General features: G+C 40.3%; 2 protein-coding genes across 2 annotated transcripts; both read left to right on the top strand.

The window, feature by feature from the left end:
• Positions 1 to 284: 284 nt before the first annotated feature.
• hspa4a (heat shock protein 4a) lies at positions 285 to 14,584 on the top strand. Its single transcript, XM_035178826.2, has 19 exons — positions 285 to 644; positions 2,647 to 2,704; positions 2,851 to 2,991; positions 3,614 to 3,736; positions 4,685 to 4,784; positions 5,216 to 5,349; positions 6,073 to 6,317; positions 6,667 to 6,743; positions 7,105 to 7,256; positions 7,679 to 7,785; positions 8,206 to 8,339; positions 8,715 to 8,896; positions 9,703 to 9,786; positions 10,552 to 10,704; positions 11,069 to 11,194; positions 11,822 to 11,929; positions 12,173 to 12,292; positions 12,467 to 12,628; positions 13,622 to 14,584. The coding sequence occupies exons 1-19, from the start codon at positions 538 to 540 to the stop codon at positions 13,820 to 13,822; spliced, it is 2,514 nt and encodes an 837-aa protein (XP_035034717.1). The 5' UTR covers positions 285 to 537; the 3' UTR covers positions 13,823 to 14,584.
• Positions 14,585 to 15,247: 663 nt separating this feature from the next.
• Positions 15,248 to 22,537, top strand: rnf14 (ring finger protein 14). Its single transcript, XM_035179121.2, has 9 exons — positions 15,248 to 15,357; positions 16,868 to 17,026; positions 17,299 to 17,429; positions 18,781 to 18,970; positions 19,410 to 19,795; positions 19,957 to 20,185; positions 20,754 to 20,926; positions 21,240 to 21,370; positions 21,469 to 22,537. The coding sequence occupies exons 2-9, from the start codon at positions 16,876 to 16,878 to the stop codon at positions 21,527 to 21,529; spliced, it is 1,452 nt and encodes a 483-aa protein (XP_035035012.1). The 5' UTR covers positions 15,248 to 15,357; positions 16,868 to 16,875; the 3' UTR covers positions 21,530 to 22,537.
• The last annotated feature ends 700 nt before the right edge of the window (positions 22,538 to 23,237 follow it).

Here is a 23,237-nt window from a genome sequence, read left to right as displayed (position 1 = left end):
TGTTTTCTCATGTTGGTGAACATGTGTGGTTGTTTTTCTCATTTAAAAATATGATCCTTTATGGACACAGACAATGACACAGACTATCTTTCCCCAACAGCAACTAATCCTAGGAAAATTAACACAGATTCTCTTTGGTCTTCTTTGTGCAATGTGGGTCAGAATAAACCCTGAAGTGTTTCAAAATGTCGACAGATATGATTTCCCCTTAAAACCTCGAACATTGGAGCACAACCTCCCACATGGTTGTAGAAAAGTCCAGAGCGATCTGGAACCGCGCAAAATCTCGCGATGGGTGCGGACGAGAAGTCCGTGTCACCCCCTCGCTGCTGCGGCCAGCACAGATCAGAGACACCGGTAACAGTCGGCGCTGTGTGGATTAAGAGCTGGAGGATCCCGACTTAACACGGAGAGAAACGACTTACTCCTCCACCTGACTCCCACATCCTCTTACAGCCGCTGAGAGCGCCTCCATTTTTTTCTCCACTTCTCCTCCAGACTCCGCTGAAGCCGGGGAGACGCAGCGCAGCGCCGAACATGTCAGTGGTGGGCTTCGACCTGGGCTTCCAGAGCTGCTATGTGGCTGTAGCCCGGGCAGGAGGCATCGAGACGGTGGCCAACGAGTACAGCGACAGATGCACACCGTGAGTACCCGAGACACACGCAGTTATCCCCACGGGCGTGCGGGAGGGGGTGGTGGGGGGGGAACAGATGCGGGAGGAGGCGAACGCTCGTAAGAACCGCTAACAGGTGATGCACGTGAACGCAGCTCACTCAATGGCCACCCCCGTTTTCTGCGCAACTTGAACCATGTGCTGGATAATTGATATGAATTAGACTGCGCGTAAATCAATGAGACGCCCGCTAATATTTCAATGGCGGATGTAAAAAATCATTTTATAATGAATCTTTGAAGCACGCAGCCTCGTTCATCCCCCCACCCCCCCTCCGTTAGCTAGTTAGCTCGTTAGCTAAGCCGAGTTTTTAACTAACGTGACAGTGCGGCTTCAAAAAGCGGCTTTCGTTGCCCGGCGGACACACTCAGCCGGGCGGTGTTTACCTCCCGCTTTCTTGCTGGTGTTGAGCGCGTGAAGGCGTTAGCTCCGACCCACCGGCGTGTCCCGGTGTGATAAAGTGTGCGTCCCCCATTACGTCCTCTATGACAGCATCAGCCAATCGCTTGTTGGAACATTCTAGATAATTTACAGAAACTAGTTTATCTTGTATGAATCTAATCTTATTTAAAATATTTAAAGTTTTATCATTAAAGGGTTTTTGTGTTGAGTTCAGTTTATTTAACTGACGAAGCACACTTTGTACCCACAGTAGATTTTTAATAATAACATATATTTCTTAACTAATTAATTACAGAAAGCTTTATAATTATGGACAATATCTCAATTACTTAACAAGAATTTGAAGATAAATACATTTGAAGGTAAAAGTCCTTTGGTCGTATAAATTAATATAAATTAATATGGAGATTTTATCGATACTATGAAATCATTTTTGGTGGCTTTGTTTGCATATATGGTAAAATGAATAAGAAACATTACCTGGCATTTTAATTGAGTTTATCAATCAGACCTGTTTGTAAGAGACTAGTTATTACTGAAGCAATAGGTGAATTTATTGGATGAGTTAATGTAGAGAAATATCAGTTTATCTATTATAATTCAAATAATTTTGCATCTTAAGTCTCTCTGCAGCATTAAAATGACAAAGAGTGTTTTGTTTCTTTCAGTTTTGTTAATATTATATCAGAATACCTTCTTCTTATTTGAAATATGAATATGTCTCGTGATAGGAATTGAATCTCCAAGACTTAATATTTACGCAAAAGAATAGTCATTTATCAGTAATAAACATCGCCTTTTAGAATCATGATCTTAAAATAAGCTTGTTGAGGAATTATTAAAGGTCTGGAAATAATCTGCCATCTTTCATTTCTATCCTTAAATTATCTCTGAATGTTTTTCTTCTCCTGCGTCCGGCCCCTCACGTCACTAAAAACCACTACTTTGTTCTTGGGTCAAGTTGTGGCCAAGCAGCGCCCATTGAGTCACTTTTCCACCGGGACCTGACGCACTGAGTCGTCTTTGACATCACCAACTGCACTTGTTTGTGTTGACAGCGACCGTCGCTCTGACATCTGCGCTTGATAGGTGTGACGATAGCAGGCATGTTTAGACCACAACCCGCTGGGACACAAGTGGACCGACCGCACCACTTCACTGTGTTTATAGTGTGAGAGATGAATCTTAACAAGCCTGTGTGCAGACGAGAAAGAATTTAATTAAGAAAGCTGAAACCTTGATCATATATATATATATATATACACACACACACACACACACACACACACACACACACACACACACACACACACACACACACACACACACACATATGGTATTTTCCTTTTAGGCAAACCTAAACAAACTGCTAGTGTTGCCACTGCAGACCTGGATTATTGTCTCTTTACTTTATGTGGGTGGGGCTCAGAAATGCCATGTGTAGGCATGACTAAATGGGCGTGATAATCTGTTTTGATTTGGGTCTATTCACAATTGGATGGAGGATTAGAAAGAGCATTTTTGTAATAACATGTCATGTTGTATCTTAACACTTCTTGTTGTCTTGCAGGTCATTTGTATCGTTTGGACCACGAAATCGATCCGTAGGAGCAGCTGCAAAAAGCCAGGTAAAATCAGTTTCCCCACCCTGTCACCTTCCTCAGAGGTCTTTGCAGTTACAATGCAAAAATTTGAAACCGCCTCAAGGTTAATGATCGTCATCGTAACCTCATTTTTTCCCCCTCCTCTTTTACCTTTTTTACACGATGTCCAGGTGGTGACCAACTGTAAAAACACGGTGCAGGGCTTCAAGCGATTCCATGGCAGGGCGTTCTCAGACTCCAACGTCCATGCAACCAAATCTAACTTGGTGTATGACTTGGCACAGATGCCCTCTGGATCCACTGGAATAAAAGTAAGATTAAGAATGCTGACATGCTTTTTCTTCATTAGAGACAGTACTGATAGATAAGCATTAATAGTGGAAGCAAAAGACGCAGTCATTTATAGCAGTTTGTGAAGTAAGAGTGTGTTTTATTGATTCTTTTCAGTGTTACTGAATGCAGGACTAAGCCAAATAAATCAAAAATTAAACATTTACCAGGGAGAAAGCTTAGAAATCCCAACAGCTTATTCTTGACCTTACTGCTTCATTCACTGTTACCTTTTGTGCTCCAAGAAGAGTCACACATAATGCTCTTTCCTCTGAATCATAGCTCTTCTAGTTTATCTTCCTATTCTACCCAGACCTCTATGCTTTCATACTTTAAAACAGCCTCTTCAACATCTCTCTCAAGGAGGTGTATTTATTTTCTTGCCACTTCATCTCTTTATGACATTATTCTGTAGTTAAAAATAATGGACCTTGAACTTAATTTAATGCCTGAATAGGAAAACTTATCAAATGTTTGTTGCCATCAGATTGCTTGTGTATGGTCTAAAACATACTCACAGTTCTTGCAATGACTCAAATGAAAGGTGATGATGTTGTTGAGTGTTGGTGTCAGTTTTTTAAACAATTTGTCTTCCAACTCCAGGTGATGTACATGGAGGAGGAGCGGGTGTTCAGCATCGAGCAGGTCACCGGCATGCTGCTGACCAAACTGAAGGAGACTGCTGAGAGTGCACTGAAGAAACCCGTTGCAGACTGTGTGATCTCTGTAAGCATTCCTGTGGACAACTGCAACCATTACACAGCTTCAGCAGGGTGTCTGAAAATCTGCATTATCTTTCTGCTTATCCCAATTCAACTGGATATAGTTATCTAATTGCTTTTAAGCGCCTTTTAATGTCGGCAGAGGTGTTCATTTACTTGTTGGATCTCTGCACACAGATTATTTAAAGACATTACACAGACTTCAAAAGACCTATGACTCACTTTAAATTCTGCACTTTATGCCAGTCTCTGTGTTTAATTGGAGAACTGCATCACATTTACATCCTGAATTTATAATGGCAACTATTAATGTCATCCTCTCGGATTTTCTAGCACTTTGAGTGGAATAAAAATGTTCTGCGAAATATGCCTTCAAGGTCTAAAAATGTATTACCACCTGCTCATGTGACACGTTGAGCACTTAACCAGATGTCTTGTCTGAAAGCTTTATTTCCTCTCTTGCACCTTGTTGGCGAGGGGTGGGAAGTGTGTGTCTCTTGCTGTGCTCGGTACATGAAATTACCACCAGCATCTGTTATGTAATATTACAGGTCTCGCACAACATGGCTGTTACCTTCGCTGGGCCTAAATCGACAGTTTACATCATCCCCAGTTATGGATAATATGTTGTTATTACTGTGGCCAGCAGCTAAATTTAACTCTTGAGCTTTTCCACAAGGAGATGTTTTGTTTTGGCACCCGCAGCAACTAACTCGGTAATGTTATCCAGACGTCTTGTGATGCCGGCCGTTCACACATCATTAGTGCTCAAAGTAATCATTTACATCCAACACATAAAGGATAACTTTTAGCCTTTGGACGAATGTGGCACGTTATCAGTGTCCAAAAGTGATACCATTTTATTATAGCTAGTTCCAGTCAAATTCATTCTGAAACTGCCAATGACTCTAAATAATACTTTGTATTGAGGCTGTTTTTCTTCTCCTTGCAGGTCCCAAGTTATTTCACCGATGTAGAGAGGAGGTCAGTTATTGATGCAGCTCAGATCGCAGGCCTGAACTGTCTCCGACTAATGAATGAGACCACTGCAGGTAAATGGAAACACAGTAAACTCTGTGCTGGACTCACAGGCAGCATCTGAATCATTTATCCCTTATTGCTCTTTTTAGCTCCACAAGGGAATTACAATGATTATATTACATCGATTAAAGAAGCTGTGAGAAAGTATTGAGTAATCAGCTTCTATCCAAGTACTAAAAATGCTAAAATATCTAATTATTTTCACAGTTGGAACCACAATTTAGCTGTAAAGCCATGTAAACATCATATTGGTGTAGATTTGTAATAAAAATGCAGAAATTGAGATTCATATTTTAATTGAAATGATCGCGGTAGACATTATTCAGGTCAAATGCATTTATACATCTCTGCTCATCCTTGCACGACAGGTCTTGCTAACTAGAATCACACTGTGATCCTTGATGGTGAGGATAAACTAACCTCATTTATCTGTTTATTGCAGTGACTCTTGCGTATGGAATCTACAAGCAGGACCTGCCGGCTCCAGAGGAGAAGCCCAGGATAGTGGTGTTTGTGGACTTGGGTCACTCTGGTTACCAGGTGTCAGTTTGTGCCTTCAACAAGGGAAAGCTCAAGGCAAGTGATGAATAATTTGTGTCCCCTTTGAAAAGCAATACTGAACAGGAAAGGGTATTGGGGCAGGTTATGAGGGTACATCAGTACTGGAGGTTGTCAGGTTTGAGAAATGTGGGAATTTTTTAATCCCACATTAAAATGTAATCATTTGCTCATGATTTTTTTTTTGCTGAGCTGTAAAGACTGATGAGTTACTTGGACGTTATTGCTTAATGGGAATTATTTTTGTGTGTGGTCTATTTGTTTGTACCACATTTCATTGCCTTATTTGTTCTAATAATGTGAAACAAACACCTTTTTTGACTTTATCATTCAATTTATGATAAAATATTTTAGATAACATCCATTGATCAATTCTTTAATCTTGGTACTTAAATAACTAAAGGTTTTTAGTTTCAACGTGTATAAAATGAATTGTAAGTAAAATTTTTGGGCACAAGTCGATTCATCCGTAGCCTCAGATCTTAAACCTGGAACGACCTTTTCAAAACTTTTTTTAATCTTACATTACTGAAATAGTTTTTTTCTTATCTTATGATTTTGGTTTTATTTTGTTGCCCCATCGTAGCACTCTATAACAGTTTTTCTGCCTGTGGAGTACAGTGCTTTACATATAAAGATTGTTACTTTTTAGAAATCCTACACATACAGTGTTGTAGTCTAGTGTTTATGAAACTAATTGTTCCGTATTTTAATAATTTACCCCTTGGTTCCCTCCATCAGATCCTGGCTTCAGCATTTGATTCAGAGCTCGGTGGGAAGGACTTTGACGACATCTTGGTCAACCACTTCTGCGAGGAGTTTGGAAAGAAGTACAAACTGGACGTCAAGACCAAACCCCGGGCGCTGGTGAGGCTGTACCAAGAGGCTGAGAAGCTCAAGAAGCTGATGAGCGCCAACTCCTCCGACCTGCCTCTCAACATCGAGTGCTTCATGAACGACATCGACGTTTCCGGCAAACTCAACAGGTGAGCTGCGAAGTTACTTTACGAAATAAGAGGACAAAGATGTACTAGAAATCATCGATGGATATTTGGATTCTTCGTGGTGCTGTTTATTTATATTAACTAGTTATAATAAAGCTACTTGTCCTCCTCAATTATAGATAATTTATAGATTTTTTTCATTCTATAAGCGTATTTTACAGCATGCTGTTTATAGTTAGGTGCAGATTACAAATTGTGTTGATAAATTTAGAATTCACTCGTAGAAGTATCCATCTGCTTGTGACGCTGTTAGCTCCTCTCCACATTTTCGTGTGTGTGTGTGTGTATGTGAGTCTGAATCTATTAATAATCTATTACCATGTGTCCCCAGAGGTCAGTTTGAGGAGATGTGTGCGGGGCTGCTGGCCAAAGTAGAGGGTCCCCTGCGCAGTGTCATGGAACAAGCCAGTGAGTACATATGACTTTAATAGCAGCTGGACTATCCCCGTAAGCACACGCACACTTGACTTAGATGAGGCTCAGTCATGTGCTTTGCTGAGACAGCCCTTCCCTCAGGACACTGGGGGCATGCCTGCCTCCGATTAATGCTTCCTCTCTATCTCTGGCTGCTCTTGCTTGTCCATGCTAAGCAGTAATATGGCTCAAAGTAATGAAAATATATCAGATTTAATCAGATATGCCATTTTAAATAGGTAATACATTTTATTTTATACACAAGTTTCTTCCATTCAGCCTCTGGGACGTTTCACTGTCTTGAGTTAACAAGCTCTGTTTTGCATCATCCTTATCTCCTGCTTCCTGTGTCCAGAGATGAAAAAGGAAGACATCTATGCAGTGGAGATCGTCGGTGGCGCCTCCAGAATGCCCGCCATCAAAGAGCGAATCAGCAAATTCTTTGGCAAAGAGCTGAACACCACCCTGAACCTAGACGAGGCAGTGGCCAGAGGCTGTGCTCTGCAGGTACAGCTCACCTATCGTGACCAACACTGTGGTCACACATGGCAGACTCACCGTCTGAGAGCTGAGATAAGAGTGTGGGGGAAAGATTACACACATCTATACATGCTCACATTCTTAATTGTGTTTGAATGTAGTATTTATGCAGAAAATTTATTTAAAATATTTTAATTAATATAAAGGGAGGAAAATATGAAACATTGACTGATGGTGGTAGCACAAATACACTAGATATTTTGCTAAAACAGGAGTAAAGAGCTCTCTCTCCTTAGTCTTTGTTAAAGGTCTGTCTTCAGAGTTACTGATTCTGGATCAACAGTTTTTCTTATGTCAGTGAAGAGGGTTCCTCTGCTTCCTGCTTTCTTTCAAACGACTCAACTTTATTCACACTCATTTTGTAATTGTCTTCTTTCGCTTCTCCTCAGTGTGCCATCTTGTCACCAGCCTTCAAAGTCAGAGAGTTCTCCATCACAGACGTTGTCCCCTACTCCATCTCCCTGAAATGGAATTCCGCCGCCGAGGACGGAGTGAGGTACGATCTGTGCCTGAAATGCAGCTGGGTCTTTGTTTGACTTCATGTTTGGATCCCACAGAGGAAATGGGGAACTTGAGGCTTTACAGGCAGCTTTACTGTAGATAAATTTATCATTGGATTTATTCACATTTTTATCATTGCACCCTTCTAGTTTTAGTATTTGTCTATTTTATCAATTAGACTGTTTCTTTTTCTTTCTCCCTCTTTTTGTGTGTCTTTGTGTGAGCTACGGGATGTTTGAATATCTATCTGCAGCCTCTGCCAGTTGCCCTCTCATTTTATTAAATCATTTTGGAATCCTAACTGTTTCATTAACTGTTGCTTAAACAAAGCTATGGTATGATCTGCTGCAGATCAGGTGCCAGCCCACCCCACAGTCTTCAGTCTCTCATGGATCTCGTCCTTTTGTGTTTTCAGTGATTGTGAAGTTTTCCCAAAGAACCACGCAGCTCCCTTCTCCAAAGTTTTGACCTTTTACCGGAAAGAGCCGTTCACCCTCGAAGGCTACTACAACAACCCAAAGGAGCTGCTGTGCCCCAGCACCGCTATAGGTACTGCTAGTTCACCATCAGTGGTCGGAATGAATGTGGACGTTGAATATGGAATAATTTCCTTTTTATTAAATTTAGTTTGGTAATTAAACAAAGTGTACGTACAATGAAAAAGTTGTAGATGTGACAGGAAAACATCCAAAGTTGGTCAGTTTTAAATAACTGTTACCCAGTTATTTTTTTAACTTTGACAACTTTAAACAAATTTATGGATCCTTTTACTCACAAGACATTTAATATCATGTTTCATGTTTATTATAACGTCTTAATAATTTCATTTAGATTTTTCCTCTAATTAAATCTAGTTTATTATTTATTCTTAATTGTAGATATTTTCACCTGTTCTGACCTTTGACCTGTTACTTTGCCCTGCAGGTCAGTTCCTTATCCAGAATGTGGTTCCGCAGGCGTCTGGGGAGAGTGCAAAGGTCAAGGTGAAGGTTCGGGTCAATGTTCACGGTGTGTTCAGCGTCTCGAGCGCGTCCCTCGTAGAAGTCATAAAAACAGCTGAAGGCGAGGAGCCAATGGAGACGGAGCAGACACCGAAGGAAGAGGAGGTCTGTATTGTGTGTATTTGCGCTGGGTGTATGACACTTGTGGAATACTGTGTGTGTGCATGTGTGTGAGAGGTACTCATGGATTGTTGTATTCTGTTTTGTTTTAAATAACAGATCCCTTTCACACAGTACATCAGTCTGACCACACCTTGGTTTTAAATAGGCAGTCTTGTCATCATCATGGAATTCAGAGTTCCTGCCTTAACAAGCTCAAGACATCTTCAATGGGATGTTTTTATTAGACTGATATGGACTTTTGGGGCCCAATGCAGACAAGAATATTAGTGTATAAAAATACTGATATATCAACAAATATATACTTATTTTTACCGTTAAACCATGAACTTTATCATAAATGCCTAGAAAACACAAATGCAACCAAACATATAGAACTTGAGTTGAGAAAATAAACATAATTATTTTACCATGTAAAATCTTGACATTAATGCACATCTTCTCTGCATTTTGTATTCTATTTCCTGGTAGGGCTTAGTTATTATTTCTTCTTTCTAAACCTAAACCTCTTTCTAATTTATTTGGTCTGGATGAATGTGACTGAGTATAAACTCATGAGAATTGATGCTATCAAACACAATCACATCTGCAATGAATAAAACCTACAAGTGGTTTAAAAGTATTATTGAGACTAAGTTCAAGGGATTTCAATGCAGTTAGAGGCAGACTTCTCTGAACGGAAGGAAAACAAGTGTATTTGTGGTTTCTGATTCTGAACCCTAAAAGTTTGGTTTTAAAACTGTAGGTAATGTAATATAATTTCAGTTGTTTCTTTCATTACGGTGTGTCAGAACAAAATGCAGGTGGATCCAGAGGATCAGAAACCTCAGGCCGGAGACAACGGAGAGAAGAAGTCTGAGACAGAGGAGATGGAGGTAAAGTTGTGGTGGACGATAGGGAAAGCCTAACCCAATGTTTTTATGATTTTATACATGGCATAATTATATTGTTCTCTATAAGTTGCCAAAAAGCCAGTCAACTTTGAAAGGAAGTCCACCCCTTTTCGGTGTAAAGGGGAAAAAAAGGAACGCTTACAAAGTCGAGGAGAGCTGCAAGTCAGAATTTTAGTGTGGCTTCCAATTCAGTGAAAATGGAGAGATAACCTTAATGTCTTTGTGGACACACATATTCTATAGAATCAGCATTTCATCAAAAATGCTTATTAAAAAGTTTAACACTGCATAACTGCACCAAAACCAGTGGTGTTCTAACAAGCCTTAATGACGAATTTCTAAGAAATTGAGGAGAATAAAATGCCAGTGAAAGAAGCAATGAAATTCAAAAACAAACGGGATATGTGATTATATGAGAACAGAAAAATGTCCATTGTTCCATATTATTTGCTGTCATTTATTTTCTTGTGCTGCATTGAACTCTTTGGATGATGCTTCCACAAGGCATGCATGCAGCAGGAAATTTGCATGAGGGCAACACAAAAAAAACATGGAGGAGACTGAACGTGACACTGAACAGGATCTTTCCAAACAGTGGGACTTAAACCAGCCAAGACAAAATGAGGAGCTTGAATCTAAAAGAGGGGCAACTTCTGAGCGTTTGGGTCAAATCTCACAGGCCTGTCCCCCCACTAAAGCAGCAGTATTTGCTCAGAATTTAATGATTTGTTATCTCTCCTTTTGCAGACGACAGAGGATACCAAGCAGGAGAAGAAGAACGACCAGCCCCCGCAGGCCAAGAAACCCAAAGTGAAAACGAAGACAGTGGAGCTGCCCATAGAGAACAATTTGCACTGGCAGCTGTCCACTGAAGTACTAAATTTGTTGGTGGAGAATGAGGTAAGGCTCTAAAACTCACCAGGAATGTCTTGCACGCACATGCAGTATTTGTCCAAGCAACTTTCTAGTGAGACAAAAGAGCAACTGTTGATCAATTTATTATCATAGTTATATTATCTGATTATACAGTAAGGACATTGTTCTCTAAAACTCCTTGCAATTTGTATCTTGATCTAAAAAGACATGTGAATATAGATTTTACTTCTCAAAATCTTAACACATTTACTTTTAGATATCACAACATTACTAACATTTTAGTAATGTTTAAATTGTTCTTATTCTTATAATATTATATATTAAAGGTACATTGTGTAATATATGAAAATTACATTCTAGACTAACACCTTCACTGTGTCTCTTCAAGGGTAAAATGTTAATGCAGGATAAGCTGGAGAAGGAGAGGAACGACGCAAAGAACTACGTAGAGGAGTATGTGTACGACATGAGAGACAAACTGCACGGCGTCCTGGAGAAGTTTGTGAATGAAGCTGTGAGTATTAGATTGAGAAGAAAAAAAGGTCACTTTGCTCGGTGCATGGTTATAACATGCTGTAATCCAGTGGGCCATCCCCAATCCTCTTTATACACTATCTGCTTGCACCTTGTTGGGTTGCTACTATAATGGCAGATTTATCAGGAAGAAATAAGAGAACACCTCTCTGCAGTGGAAACAGATCTGCGTGCACTCTTTCAGTTCACACACGAGCAGTCATCTGTTCATACATCTGTGTTAACACATCGTACGCCCACCTCTGTAGGTGGTTATCATTTTCTTTTCTTATTTTAAAACACCCTCACCTTAAAATAACAGTGAAGAATGCCATTAACTTCAGATCAGAGTTTTATTGGTCAATCTTGCTGTTGCTCTCCACTGCCTCAAGAGGGCAACATGCCGACTATTTGCCAGCCACACGGGCGCCATGATGGGCACAAATGTAATTGCTGTTTAAAGTGGAAAAATGACAACTGCCTCAATCTAAAACCAGCTCAGACTTAGCTTTGCTCCAGGTTTAAGATAAGGGTCTCTTAACTTTCTTGTTGTTTCTCATGATTTGTACTTTGAACTGTTAATGTTCGTGAAATGTGAATTTAATCTGATATTGTTTACAACTCGTAGGATCGTGATGTGTTCTCATTGAAACTGGAGGAAACAGAGATCTGGCTGTATGAAGACGGAGAGGACCAACAGAAAGGAGTTTACATCGACAAACTGGCTGAACTGAGGGTAACTATGCCTGCATTGTATTAACTTTGAACATGGACACTTTTTACTCATGGACTAGTAATATTCTCATTTTAAAAGGGCACTCAGAGATGCTGTCTATTCTTTGATTATTCCTAAATAATAGAAATATTTAAAATAACAACAGCTAACAACTTAAGTAATAATTTGTTAATGTTGTCATTAACTGATGAAAAAAGTTTTTCTGGACGACTGGCTGACTAAATGTGGTGTTCCTCTCTTTAGAAACTTGGTCAGCCGATCCAAGAAAGATTCATGGAAGCTGAGGAGAGGCCAAAAGCATTTGATGATTTTGGCAGACAAATCCAAATGTACATGAAGATCATTGAAGCTTACAAGGCAAAGGTAATGTGGCACAGAGACATACGTTTGTTGACCTGTTAGATTGATAAGATTAAATACTCGGTTAGATTTTGTTGGTGTGATGTTGGCTCATCACTTTAATTTATATTGTCCCCACTAAACAATATGAGGAATTGCTAAACGGGTTTCATAAATAACATGTGCATCTCCTGACAGGATGAGCAGTACGATCACCTGGATGAGCTGGAGGTGACTCGGGTGGACAAGCAGGTGAACGAAGCCATGGTCTGGATGAACAGCAAGATGAACCAGCAGAAAAGTCAGGACCTCAACCTGGACCCAGTGGTAAAAGTTCAGGAGATCAAGGCCAAGACTAAGGTACAGAGAGCGTTCAAGGCTCACATACACACAACACACCAAAAATCATGTATCAACATAATTTTTGAATCATCCTTGCAAAGCCAGCCTACAGACTATCTGTCGTCCTTGTAGGAATCAGCAAGCATTTTACTGTGATTAGGGGTAATTCACATCATCTCCACTCCCGGTAGATATGTGATGAGTCTGGTTTCCTGAAGCTGTAATCAAGAACACTGACACGAGGGAAATTATGAAGCTGAGAAATATCAACAAAGCACTTGTTTATTCAGTGGCGTCACAATAAGAGCGTTGCTGTAGTCATGTTTGTATCGTGTAATGTTTGAGTATTTTTTATACCATCTAACCAATAGTAGAACAAATACCATCTCCACACAAAGTAAATCAATCTCTTAACAGTACATTCTCACACACACACGGATACAAAGTAGATTGCAGTATCTGGCCTTTCTTGAATCTGTAGTTCCCAGAGGTGTATTGTGTTAAGCATTCAATTTACATCCTCTACTCTTACTGGAGAGCTTTTTTTCTGCTGTCTGTGCTGCAGCCGGACATCTCATTCTTTTTAAAATATATTTGTAAGACACACACAGGATTTGGGAGCTGGAGACTGACAATCAAAATGATTGTGATTGGCTCTAACCCGGCTGTCGCTCCTGGCTATTGCACCCGGCTGACTGCGTTAGAGGATATTTCAATAAAGTTGAGCTTCTCTCAACTTCCCCCTGTAGTGTAGCTGAGTGCCCTTTGAGTCGGTCGATCTCAGCTGAGGATGCGTGGTGTCTCATTCACAATACATAGCACCTGTTGCTTTCCTAGCTTCTTCTAATCCCTGCTACAATTTGCACTAGCAGCAAAGAAGTGTGAAATATTACAACAAGTTTATTTGTTCCAATTTGCTATAGAAATTAATTTGAAACTAAACTGGTCTCAGAAGATAATTACTTATTTGCCCTTCTTCTAACAAATGTTTTCTTCTTTTCTTTTTTTCAGGAGCTTTACTCAGCCTGCAACCCTGTGATGTCCAAACCCAAGCCCAGGGTGGAGCCTCCTAAAGAGGAGAAGACAGAGAATGGACCAGTCAACGGGCAGGAGCAGACCGAGAGTCAGCCATCCAGTCAAGACAAAGCCACACCTGCAGGGACGGAACAGGAAACGGCAGAGAACAAGCTCCCTGAAATGGACATTGACTAAGTGTTGCGGCTGCTACCCGAGCTTCACCTCCGTCTGTCCTGCTTCTCGCCTCTGGTTCTGTCGTTCTTCTGAGATTGTGATTGATGACACAGCAGCATCTCTCTTCTGGAGACAGACAGCAGCATCTCTAATCAATACAGTTCATACGTCGACCTCCTCAACATGTCGTTTCTCATTTTCTTAGAACACAAAAATCATGCATAATATTAATATTGAATGGGATTACTTTATGACATAAAAGTGTGTGGGATAAAAACAGCTTCTTCTGTGTTTCTTTGTTCTATTCAGCAGCTCCTGAGGTCATTTAAGCACCGAATGTTCAGTAGTTCTGGGAAACTAGTAATAAACACAGGATTCTTGAAATTGTAAAATATAATGGCATGTCTAAATACAGTTTAGGTACAGTGGCACTTGTAAACGAACGTGGATTGTTCCAAATTGTACATTACATTTTTTTCACAACAGATAATTGTAACTGCTGGAATGTCATGTATTTAGTTTAAGAGGAAAGACTGAGTTTTTGTGTTTACTTGTACTGTTCGTTGAAACTAGATACTACAAGTTACCGTCATGCAGTATATAATCGTTTGGCTTTTTCTCATTTAAGAGCAATGGTCCATTGGTTGTTTTCTGGTAGCCTTGTATTGCTTTTTTCTACCCAACTGTGAATGCTGGTCTAACAAATCACCTTCCGGGTGCTGCTGTTGTTGCCACATCACAAAAAAACAAAATAAATCAAATTAAAAAAGCATATGAATTAAATGATGATTCCTGACAGTTCTTTCTAGTCCTTTGTGTTAATAAACCTCATTTAGACAAAAACTTTTTACATGCGGGATGATTAGATGTAAATCTATCTCAAATGATTAGCTAAGAAAAATATTTGTAGATAGATTGAATGACAAATAATCATTGGCTGTTCTTTTTTTTACTACAGAAATAAAATATGTAGGTAATACAATCTTTGTAGACAAATCCTAATACGATTAGCTTACATTTTAATAGAAACATATAAATATATGTGCCTCCCCAGTCCTGCCAGCTTGGCTAACTTTAAACGTTTTTAATTATATACAAATACAAACAAATAAGGCACATTTCTGTTTTCTCAATCAAATTATTCAGTCTCAGGTTGAGCCGTAAAAAAAGGCTGAGGGTGGACTTGCAATCCCCCCCTCTTTAAAAAAAGAATGAACTAGGGGCTAAGTTAATGTACTTTTTGTTGCTAACATGCGAGAATATGATGCATTGACAACGTGTTTTTATAATAATTTATTATGTATTTATTTAATTATATACAAAGTTTAATTTAATTCGCAGCTCAACTACTTACATTAAGTTTACATTACGTACTTCTCACATGTTAACGCAACATAAATATCTGAGTAATATTCACGTGTAGTTTGCGCGTTACGAAACCTCCTGTTTTTTGTCCTCTTTGGCTTCCCGTACTCATGGACTGTAGTCCGCGGTGTGTGCAAGGATCCAGTCTGGAGGCAGCAGCTGTCAGTGCTGGTACTTGTGTCTCTGAGAAGGTAAAGAACACGTGGATTTCACTGTGTGATCGGTACTGTACCGTGTGAGAGCTGCAGGACGGTGACACCGCAAATCAACAGCTGCAGCAGGTTCGAGCTCCCTCTGGAGCCGTAGCTGCTGTTTACATTAGCTAGCCATGCTAACTAGCAGGGCTAGCTATTACACGGCTACTCCCTAAAGTTACCTGTCTACTTATTTAGCTTGATTACCTTCCTGTGTTGTGTTTGGTTGTTCGCCTCTGACCACAACAACCCGCATTGCTAAGTAGTCTAATGTTAAACATTAAAGTCATTAAAACACGACTTTGTCTAAGGTCGATAAAGTTAACTTATGCTCGCTAGCTAGCTGTGGGGCTACAGTGTAGCTTAACGAGAGCTGATGTAATGTAATGTCACGTCTCAGTTTCCAGTTTATTGAATACTGTTAAATAAGTGTTAAACTAATCCAGTCTCATTCAGTAATTCTACAATAAATCTTCATTGTGGTTGTGAAGCTCAGTTCGTGTCGTAGCTGTTTTTCCTGTATGATCACTTTCCAGGCTGAAGTATGTGGAGCTGTGGAACTATTCCATCATAAAGGTGGACAGTTGTTTATTTGTTCAACCATGTGTTCCTTAACCTGACACATGGGATAGTTGTTTGAGGTGTGTGTGTGTGTGTGTGTGTGTGTGTGTGTGTGTGTGTGTGTGTGTGTGTGTGTGTGTGTGTGTGTGTGTGTGTGTGTGTGTGTGTGTGTGTGTGTGTCACAAACCAGCAGCAGAAACTGCAGCCTCCAAAATGATCACACAGTGAAGTCAACACTCTAAAATATTTCAATCAATCTGAAGAGAGGATTTATTACTGGACTGTATGAACTTGAGTAAACTTCTTCAACTGACCATTGACTGTGCAATGATCAATGTCAGTTTATTAGTGTTACTGCTTATTCGGCTGTCAGCTTCTTTTGCTGTTTTGTTCTGTTCAGTTGCCCAAAACTCACTTTCAACGATTTGAACGATTTGAACATCGAAATGTTTCAGCTTTTTCAGGACGTTCCTACTCTCATTGTTTTTCTCTCAACTCCTCGTACTTAATGAGATATTCACCATTTTCTGCAGTTCTTGCAGTTACAAACAACTCCTGCAGTTTTGGGGCTTTGGTCGACAACATCTGCTGCATAATTTAATAAATTTAAACCCTTCAAATTCTGATTTCTTTTTATTTGAAGGGTGGTAAAATCACCGAAGGACTTTGACTTTGTGGCCTCTACTTCTGACCATCATCACATTTTCAACAGGAAATGCATTATCTAGTGTTCATTTTAAAGAGTCAGCAGGATAGCAAGTAACAAATGTTTGATTAAAAAAATCAATGCACAAAAGTGATAAGTTATAAGGTAGGAATGTCAACAGCTGCTTTTGTGTTTGTATTGATCTGTTGTCTGTTTTCTTGGCCGTTGCTACATCCGTGTTTGGAACTGCTTTACTTTGACAATGATGAATTGATGTCACTCGTGTCGTTGTTCTTGCAGGAATGTAAATGTCTGAGGACAAGGAAGCCCAGGAGGATGAGCTGCTTGCTTTAGCAAGTATTTATGATGAGGAGGAGTTCCGCCGAGCCGATTCGGCTCAGGGGGGAGAGATTCAGCTCTGTTTGGAGCTTCCTCCTGATTTCAAAATTGTTGTTAAAGGTAATTGTAATAATGCTTTATTGTACAAAGTACAGTGCTGTGAGAAAATGTAAGGTATTAAACAATAAAAAATAATTGATTCTTATTCATCATGTAATACCATGTGGGAGGTGTCTGATCTCAGATCCATTCTGCATTAATAGAATAACTTTTTTATACTGTCTGTAACTTTAACACTGAACTGTAGATGGTTTTCATAATGTTATTCTTTCCTAATCTTACTAAGACATCAGTTAATTAGAAACACTCCTTATGTCTTCTATCTGTTGCAGGAGAGAATAAATCAGAATACAATGTCTGCTTCTTGCCTCCTCTGGTGCTCAACTTCGAGCTTCCTGCAGAATATCCCTCCACGTTATCTCCAATCTTCACTCTCAGCTCCAAATGGATAACCAGAGCACAGGTAAGAATAAACCCAAATAAAGAATGATACCACCAACTAGGGCTGAACGATTAATTGCATTTGCGATAAAATCGCGATATGATAAAACGCGATTTTCTAACCGCAACGTGCGCGATTACAACGTGCGAAAGAGAGTAGGGCACTGGGCTGCATCAACATTTCATGCTGCCCTTTAACCTGTTACAATGGCCTCTGGCTCAATGGAACAGTCAGAAACTGACACAACTGAGACTTTAGTCACGAAGAGGAACAGCACGTCGGTGGTGTGGAATTATTTTGGCTTCAAAAAAGATGATGCTGCGCAGTGTCAGGTGTTGTGCAGAGCGTCAGGTGTTGTGCAGAGCATGCCGTGCTACCGTTGCTACTTCACGGGGTAACACTACAAACTTGTTCCAGGACTTTAAAAAATACCATAAAACCATGTACGACAGTTGTATGGCCAAAATGCCGAGCACCAGTGCGCCAGACAAGCCAAATACCTCAAGACAGGGATCACTGACCGAAATGTTTGATAGTGTCACTCCATATGACCGCAATTCAAAACGGCACGGGGAAATCACTCGGGCGATAACCGAGTTCATAGTTAAAGATATGGTGCCTCTCAGCACGGTGACCAAGCCTGGGTTCACGGCATTGATAAATACGCTTGATAAACGGTACAGTATACCCTCCCGTACATACTTCAGTCAGACTGCCATACCGGAGCTGTGCAAAGAGAAAGTCGCCGCGGAGCTTAAAACGGTGGAGTTTTTTGCTACTACTACTGATATGTGGTCAAGCCGCACATCTGAGCCTTACCAGAGTCTTACAGTCCATTTTATTGATGAAGATTTCAACCTCAAAGCTCGCTGCCTACAAGCTGCGTACTTCCCAGACGACCACACGGGAAAATATTGCAGCCGGCCTGAGAGAGGGGCTTGCCAGCTGGGATCTCCACGAGGAGAAACACGTCTGCATCACGACGGACAACGCGTCAAATATGGTGCTGGCTGCACGGCTTAATGAATGGACGATGTGTTGGTCATATTTAAATCATTCATTATGTTTTGTTGGGAAAAAAAAGGATATTAAATCGCAATCGCAATATTGGGGGAAAAAATCGCAATTAGATTATTTTCCAAAATCGTTCAGCCCTACCACCAACCCCATTTTCATGTCCATGCTCTGGAAAGCAGCCAAAATATTTTTCTCAGATATTCAATATTTTTCAAGATATTTGAGTTCGTTATCTTGCCTCTTGCCTCTTGTGATTTATTTCTACCATAACGATGTTACTGCAGTAAAACAGAATCACTTAAACTTCATCACCCTCAATACCCGCTCTTTCTCTTTTTCCGCTTTACCTCAACAGATGAGTTCTCTGTGCAGACGTCTGGATGAGCTGTGGGAGGAGAACCAAGGCTGCGTGATTCTGTTCACATGGATCCAGTTACTCAAAGAGGAGGCTGTGGACTTTCTTGGCATCCAGTCTCCCCTTGAAGTCACCAGGGGAGGAAGTAAAGCAGGTGGGGAGCGCAGGAAAACCGACCCAGCAGCTACAGGTATAGTATTTCTTTTTTTTGTGATGCATGAACATTAGCAAAGATAACAAGGGTAGTATAGATCATGTTGTATTCTGTAATCTCACTTCATTTAAAGTTTTACTGAGAGGAGGAGAAGGTGAGTGCAAGTACACTGTTATCCTGTGAAGTTGATTGGCTTATTTCATTTAACATTTATCCAATCTGCCGAATGTATTTGAACGTTTCTCAAAATAGTGCTTCATTTCACCAAAGCACACAATATGTATGTCTTCACTTTAGTAAAATACTTTATTTTGATGTGTATTATGAATAAGGGTTGATGAGTTTTTGTTTTGCTAAAGTATGTGTGAGGCGTGAATTATGATTCTATAGAGTCAGTTGTATAGATTTCAACTTAATTAAACCATGATTTAGTTGCTTCTTGAAATTGATTCTATCCTTTACCTGTTCTCCTCAGCTCTGACGCAGCCTGGGAGTCTTTCTGAAAACGCTGAGGAGAAGAAAAGAGAAGCGAAGAAGGAAAAGTCTGAAATGCAGTTGACGGCTTCTTCTCAACTGGACCCGCGGACCGTCCTGTTGAGGGACCCACATTCTGACCTCCTACCTCAGCTCCTGGACTTTGATGAGGCGCAGCGCCAGAAGGTGTTTGACAGCAAGGTGTTCTGCTGTGGGATCTGCTTCGTAGAGAAGCTGGGCTCCATGTGCCTCTGCTTTAAGGAGTGCCAGCACGTCTACTGCAAGGCCTGCATGACCGAATACTTCCAGATCCAAATACGGGACGGCAACGTTCAGTGCCTTAATTGCCCTGAGCCAAAATGTACCTCCTTAGCCACACCATCGCAGGTACGGTACGTTTACACGGTATGAGTGTATATCTGTGTTTTTAGTTCTAAAATCATTTTACACGGTGACTTCCCACAGTGCAACTTCCAAGTTTCCCAGCTTTATTATTTCTACTTTACCAATCGCTGCTCTGTTTCCCTGCCTCTGTCTTAATTCTGCAGGTGAAGCAGCTTGTGGATGAAGAGCTGTTCGCCCGTTATGACCGCTTGCTGCTTCAGTCGTCTCTGGACCTCATGGCCGACGTGGTCTACTGTCCCCGTCAGTCCTGCGGCACCGCCGTTATGGTGGAGCCAGACACAACCATGGGCATTTGCACTGCCTGCCAGTATGCTTTCTGTACACTGTGCAAGCTCGGCTATCACGGCGTCTCCAACTGTAAAATCCCTGCAGGTAATGTTATTGGAAATATAGTAGTAATGTTAATAAGAATAACAATAAGTTATTATTTTAGTATTGCTATATAGTGGTTAAGTTTATTATTAATTTATCTATTTATTATTTTACCCGATAGATTATTATTTTTCAACCAGGTGTCTTTGTTTTAATGGAGAAAAATCTAGAGTGTAAATACAGTATCGAGTTATTTCACTGTTTATCCACTGGTCTCCGTCCGCTGTATTTCGCTTTATCATTTTATGTTGCTTCTTTTAGTCTAAACTGACATTTTCTAGATCAACTGTTTGTGGGTAAAGCTGTTAATTCATAAATGAAATAAACTTTTTATTCAATACATTTCAGAAACAATTAACTCAAAACTTTTAGATTTTTGATTGCTGAACCCATCATAACGTTTCTTATGGATTTTAGACATTGTGATGACATTTTTTTCAAAGATGCCAATAAAGGAATAAAGGAATCGTTAAATAGTTACATTTCTAAACAATAATCAACAACATTACCGACCCGGACTCCTCACACTAAACCCAGCTCTGTCCCTGCCTTTGTTCGTGTGTCACAGATGAGCTGCGTAATCTCAGAGACGAATACCTGTCAGCCACGTCTCAGGGGAAAAAGTTCTTGGAGCAGCGCTTTGGGAAGAGGGTGATCCAGAAAGCGGTGGAAGAGTCCTTTAGCAGAGACTGGCTCAATGAGAACTGCAAATCCTGTCCACGCTGTGGAACCAATATCCAGGTTGGGCTCCCCCTGCTGGTCACAGCACAGTAGAACAGCCTTTGAACATCATCATGGGGGGGGCATTGTTAACTGCTGTAAATTTTAAATATAAAACAAACGTTATTTTATTGAATTATTAATACTTTACACAGAATGATGCAGAGTTTTGTCCCTTAGCTTTTCTCCTTCAGTTTTAATGAAAAAGTATTTGCTCAGTCCTTCTGTTAAACTGCACTAACTCTACTGTCCTGTAGCTCACGTCCAGTCCCAGGACACGGTCCGTTAATTGATGTTCGCTGCGTCTTCTCCCTCTGATGTTTTGTCTCTGCAGAAAGTGGACGGCTGCAACAAGATGACCTGTACCTCGTGTAAACAATACTTCTGTTGGCTGTGCCTGGGCATCCTCAGCAGAGTCAACCCATACAGCCACTTTAACAACCCACATTCACCCTGTTTCAACCAGTGAGTGATCGCTTCCTCTTTTCAATCAGTCAGTGGCACTTTTATATCCATCTGCAACGCCATGCTCTGAACGTGTGTGCTGTCTTTCTCGCCCGCAGACTCTTCCATGGTGTGGATCTGGATGACGAAGATGCCTTGTGGAGCGATGAGGAGGACTGACCCCAGTGCGGTGCCTCCCGACTGTTTGCTCCTTCTGAATGCACTTTAGCTCATGATACCATCACTTCACCTTCTCTATGTCTGGATTAGAACAACCGTCACCGCAACCATTTACCGAGATATGATGTTCGAACATGACGTGGCATCTCGCGTATGAAACAGTCAATGCCTGGATGACTTTTCTTCATATTCATATAAAAAAAAAAATCCTTCTTCAGGTTATGACCTTAATAATTTTGCCACTAAGCCACACTTTTAAAACAGAGGTTTGTTTTTATTGTTTTAATTTTAGTTTTGTATATTTTTTTTTTTTGGTCGAGGTCCATAGTGGGGAAACTCTAACACAGACATGATGGGTCGTCTTTTCTTTGGATGCAGTTTTTTGGAAAGAATAATTTCTTGAGATTGGTTGCGCGGATTTAATTCATTATTTTCATTTGTCCTTACAGATTGTGATAACGGAGGATATTCATGACAGGACGTCCTCTGATTGGGTTACTGGGGTTCCGATTATCGTTGTGTGTTTGTTTGTTAGAAAAGGATAACCTCTCTTGTTCAACAGCCAGGGTATTTAAATTATGGTTATAACTAGACTTATTCACACTTTGTACAACTGACATTTTAATGTTGCCAAATGTTAGTGTCAGACGGAGGCCATACTCTGTTGGTTATGTCTAAATACAAAAACGACTTTGTATTTTAATTTATGTATTTTTTTTCTTTTTCAAATCGGATTACATTGAGGACTCTGATGCAAGCAGCTTTTGTCTGAGTTCGAACTTGCATCAGATCTGTTTTTCATTGTTCAATGCTTCAAAAGTTAATGTTGGTCGGAGCTGTTTAAAAGACAATCCCCTGTTCAGAATTGCACAGATTCAACTTTCCCGTCAACGCAGACCCACGGTCACTTCATGCCTCACATGTAAGTTACGTTTGAATAAAGGATTTACAGAATCCTGCTGCAAGGCATTTAACATACTGTTCCTCAAAATAAATGTTACCACGGAACATATTGTCTGTTTTATTCACTGGATCCCAAACTGAAACAAGGCAGATTGGCTCTTCTCTGTCATCACAGTGGGTTTCGATGCACAGCCGTGTAGTGAGCCAAGCACACTTCAAACTCACTGAGGCCCAACAGTCCCCTCGTGTGACCACATTAAAATTCACTAGATCCAGATTTTTATTTGGATCTGCACCTAATTACACACACTCATATATCAGTTCCCTGAATGGGCCTGATTATCTTTCATCTTTCATCAAGCTCCATGAATTTTTCTCTTGAGAAGCCAATGGAAATGTTCATATCTGTGGTAAGAAATATCCTGGATCCTTTGAACTGGAACTGCACCAAAATGTAAAAGCTTCCCTGACCCACACTGCTTCCTTCCAAACAGGCCTGTACTACACCCCCCCCCCAATAATCATACCATCAAACTGCATAAAACAACGTGAGCTGTTTTCACACATGATAAAGTGGTTGCTTCTCTCGTTATAATTTAATTCGCAGCACAAAGAACAACTTTTTTTCGCCCCAACTTTATTGAAGCTACTTTAGCTTCTAGAATCTAGATGGATTTATCTGTCAAGTAAGATGTATTAGGGGATTATTTCTTAGGTTCGTCAAGTGATTATCTATCGGTAAGAATTATTCATGTTGGAATTATCCAGAGTATTTGACCACGCCATTTGACCTCAACCCCCTAAT

Source organism: Hippoglossus stenolepis, chromosome 15, assembly GCF_022539355.2.
Source record: "Hippoglossus stenolepis isolate QCI-W04-F060 chromosome 15, HSTE1.2, whole genome shotgun sequence".
In the NCBI taxonomy this organism is placed as follows: Eukaryota; Metazoa; Chordata; class Actinopteri; order Pleuronectiformes; family Pleuronectidae; genus Hippoglossus; species Hippoglossus stenolepis.
Note: the sequence above shows the minus strand (reverse complement) of the source record. Positions and strands in the feature narration are given on the sequence as shown.